The 4,525-nt window shown below is 34.4% G+C and overlaps 1 protein-coding gene across 1 annotated transcript in view; it reads left to right on the plus strand.

The window, feature by feature from the left end:
- Positions 1-4,525, plus strand: part of LOC117100857 (sia-alpha-2,3-Gal-beta-1,4-GlcNAc-R:alpha 2,8-sialyltransferase-like) — a 15,785-nt gene that overhangs the window by 8,028 nt on the left and 3,232 nt on the right. The window contains exons 4-5 of the mRNA XM_033240694.1: positions 24-143; positions 467-556. Of these exons, the coding sequence (XP_033096585.1) occupies positions 24-143; positions 467-556 (210 nt within the window). The remainder of the gene's footprint in view (positions 1-23; positions 144-466; positions 557-4,525) is intronic.

The following is a 4,525-nucleotide window of genomic DNA, read 5'->3' on the forward strand; positions in this document are numbered from 1 at the left end:
TTCTTATTATTATTATTATTATTATTCCAGAAGTCACCATTGGTAGGAAAACATTTTAAAAGCTGCAGTGTTGTTGGTAACAGTGGAATTTTACAAAATAGCGACTGCGGAGCGGAAATTGATAAGAGTGATTACATATTTAGGTAACTTTTTTTTTAAATTACCGTACATAATAACGTCTTATGGCACTATTATTATTTTTTAAAGACTAGTGTGGATAATGAAAATCCACATTAAAAACATCAAAATTGCAAATACAGCATGGGTAGTAAGTGATTTCTAAACATTGAAGCAACACTTACTCCTATGCCTATTTAAACAAAAGCCTAATAATAATTACGAGTGACTAATAGTGGTTTAAATAGCCACTAGGGCCTATGCTTAGCAACACAATTTTTTGGCATTATTGTATCTTTCAATAATTATTTTAAAATTTGAGTACAGTAGGCCTATATGTAAATTCCAGGTGCAACATGGCTCCAATCAAACCGTTTGGGAAAGACGCAGGGTATCGCATGCATTTTACTACTATGAATCCAAGTTTACTTAAAAACAGGTATGGAACGCCTTTTAAACGTGTTTTTAATGTCATACAATGTGGTAAAAAGAAATTAAAGCGATTTCCTTACATTTTGTCATTGTTTTCATTTGTTTGGTAGAGATAATTATTTGGTAAAATAAGAGAGTAGAATCTGTGTACTCTTTTGTAATATATTCCATTATATGTTTCAAACAAGAGGGTATAGCCTAATTCAATTGTATTGGTTGTAGTTTTAATTTTCTTTTCTGTACAAGGCCAGAATCAAAACTAATTTTTTTCTCATCCATATATTATTTTGTTGACTGTTCTTGTTCCATTTCCTTTGTCTCTTCCTCATTTTATTTTTCTCTTCCTCATCTTATTTGTCTCTTTTATTCAACTTCTCTTGGACATTTGTTTCAAGCACATAGAAACCTAGTATTATGCGCTTTACAATTCATTATACAAATGTTCAATATACCAAGTTTTTTGGGTTTTATCTTGATTGTGGTTTAACTTGGAGGAAACAGATTAGCGAAATTGGAAATAATGTTTCCAAAAATCTTGGTATCATAGGCTTTTCTCATTTGTTCCCATCAACTTGCTTCGTTTACTTTATTGATCGCTAATTCTTCGTTATCTGAGCTACTGCAACATTGTATGGGCAAATTCATACCCCTCAAACCTAAATAAACTTCAAATTATTAAAAAAAAAAGGCTATCAGGATTAGGCCTATATCTGGCGATCTACCGCGATCTCATTCCTCTAGTTCCCGAGTATTCAACCTTTTTAAGCTGGGGAAAGTTCCAATCTGTTGAGACCAGCGGTGGGCCGACATAAATTGTGTACTTCCATTTTTGCTATGTTAGCCCCACCCATTTTCTTTATAGTGGTGGATTTCAAATAAAATGGGCCAAGGAAAAAATATACCACCTCAGCCCCACAATGGTGGGGGCGGAGGTAAAAAAAAATTATGATTATGACACCTCTAGATGGTCGGAAATGGTACTCGTGACTTAAATTTGAATACAATTTTCTTTTCTTCTCCATTTTATTTTAGAAAATAAAAACTTGCACTCCAGGTTCTCCTACCCTGTCACTAGAAATCATCCTACCACACAAACATATCCACTCACCAGTGGTTGGGGTTGAGGTGAGCAAATTGTTAACGTAGATACCTCTAGTTTCCTGGAAATGGCACTTTCGAAAATTAGTTTTTAAAGCTTTTAACAGAATATATGCCCCGACCTGCTGGCACCGCCAAATGGCAAACATCGCATCATATCAGCGCCCGATTTAACCATTTTGTCTCCCTCTCCCCATGTCAATACCCTACACCACTAGATACAGTGAGCCACACTCAGAAAAAGCCACATTTTTGTAAACAATGCTATAGTAGTTTAGCTTTAATGCCCCCTCTTTCTTTAACTCTCTTCCCTTAGATATCCGCAATGCTTCTACTTACTCCTCCTTTAAATCTGTTTCTTTGGCCTTTTGCACTGAGAATTCATTTTTTGATTTCTACCTTATTATTTATTTTCTGTTTTATTTATTAATTTAAATTGATTTATTTTCTTTAAATTAAGAGTGATTTGATTTATGGCTCTCATATACATTGGCCTATTATCTATTTTTAATGTATTTGATTATTTTGTTTAGGCTACTTTATTCCCTTTGTTGTTTTAATGTCCCTTTGCCTATTGTTTTTTAATATTGCTCGTTCATTTTCATCTTTAATTGTAATTTTATTTTAATTTTTATATTAAGTTTTTTATTTAATTTTGAATTAATTCTTTATGTAAATTTTGTATTGAGAGGTTGTTATTTATTTTACTGTAATTTAATTAGTTTAATACGCTCTTTTGTTTTGTCTTACTATGTGTATTGAGGGTCCCTTATGATCAGATTCGGCTGGATGGACCACCCTCATTAAAGATTGTTGAAATAAATAAAAATAAATAAAATAGTAGGGGTGCCTAGGTGGTGTTTCTATAAACATTAAAAACGCTTTCTAAAAATGGGCCGGTTGGAAAATGATTTATCTTCAGCAATGTTGCGCGAGAGCCAGATCAAAGTCTTTGGCGGGCCGGATTTACCCGCCGGCCAGGGGTTGAATAACGGGGCTATAGTTTATTCTCCAATTTACATCTCCTCAAACTTCCTGACATTAACTCTCTCCAACAAGGTATCTTCATGTATGTATCATCTCCCTCCATTTTACCAAAGTATTTCTGTGACATCTTCAAATTCAATTCCTCTCTTCACAATTATTGCACTTTAAGGTAGATTTGATGTTTACATTCCCAATCATAAGACAATTTCCACATTAGGTTTACTTAAACTATGAAATTCCTTACCTCCTCTAGTTGCCGATTCCCTTAATAAAAGATCATTTTCAATCCAGCTAAAGAAACATCTTAAATTAACGTAAATATCGTTCCTATCCCTGTTTTTTTTTTTTTTTTTCTCTCTCTCTCTTTTTTTCGGTTGTCTTCTTTGTCCTGTTTTATTAATGTCCTCTTTCTTTGAGTTTGTTTTGTGTCCTCTTTAGCTGTATTAATTCAGGCTGACCATCCACAAGAGTCTTCCTGGGCCTGTCCCTTTCTCCCAAATTGTTATGATTCTGGATTTTATTTTTGTTTTTATTTGAACTGGAAAAGGAATTAAATAAATGCTACTTCGAATTTAATTGAATTTTCCCACTTAATTATTTTGTTTATCTTATTATTATCTTTAGAATTTCCCTAAAAAATTTAACCATTTGCAAATAATTTATATTCGTAATTAAGGTATTTTGTAAAAGTATAGTCATCAGTGACTTGAAATTGGACGTTGTATTGTAAATAAAAGGGGTTAATATTCACTTCACTAAAATATACTGAATTATTATAATACTGTATATTAAATGACATTTAAAATACTATGTATTGTGTTTCTGGGTAGTCGTTGAGACAATAAGAGGCAGACAGATAGACTATCAAATATAACATGTAGTTCATTCAGCGGTTTCATGCGTGTGCGTGCATCTACATACAAGACTCACGTACGTCACTAACGTGACGTATCACGACACTTATGGTGTAAATATTGGGAAGCCCTGTTCTGACTATCAAATTCTATTTGACCCGAAAAAACCGTTGTAAGCCCATATACTGTATAGTCATGATGTGCCTATCATGGTCATGAATGTCATCAATACCATATTTAGACATGTCAATGTTTTTGTCAAATAAAATATGGTAGTCTGGACATCCAGGGCTTTACAAACATAATCTCGAATTATGAAGAGTGTAGGCTGTGTCACAGAGACCTCTGGCGATTAGTGCCCAAAAATGTTTACAAAAACGTAATGCAATAACGGCATATTGACTAGGCCTACTATTGTATATTTTCAGAAAATATTTCATCCGCTCCAAATCTCTTACCTATTCTTCCTTTATTCTTTCACAATTTTGCGTTTATTCATATTTTTCATAATTTTATACACTCACATAGTTACTCGTTTAGGCCTAGGCTAGATCTCGGCTATGCTTATTACTATATTATTTAAATATACAATTTTAATAGATAAGATTAATTGAACATGGAGATAGTAATTCATACTTAAACAATACATTAAATTTAAATGTAAATATAATAACGTTAAGGAATAAATAACAATTATTAAAACGTGTACGTAGTATCACTAGGCCTACTACAAAACAGGGGTGGCCCGGGGGCCAGGGTCCCCCGTCGGGTAGAGTTGCCCCCCACCGGGGGAGAAAAAGCACAATTCGTCGGGGAGAAAAATAATTACATGTATATTTTCTACACATTAGTAGTGACTCTAAAATCGATTAAATAAGCCTTTGAAACCCCTAAATTGTCAACATTTTCGGGAGCTTGGCCCCCAGGACCACTTTCGAACCTTTAAACGAAGCTCGACCACGCCCACTTACGTCGGGGAAATCTGACTCCTCGTCGCCCCCCCCCCCCCCGGGGGCCCCGCCCCCCCCCCCCCCCGG

Source organism: Anneissia japonica, unplaced genomic scaffold, assembly GCF_011630105.1.
Source record: "Anneissia japonica isolate Jap-2015-1 unplaced genomic scaffold, ASM1163010v1 scaffold904_len716149_cov161, whole genome shotgun sequence".
NCBI lineage: Eukaryota > Metazoa > Echinodermata > Crinoidea > Comatulida > Comatulidae > Anneissia > Anneissia japonica.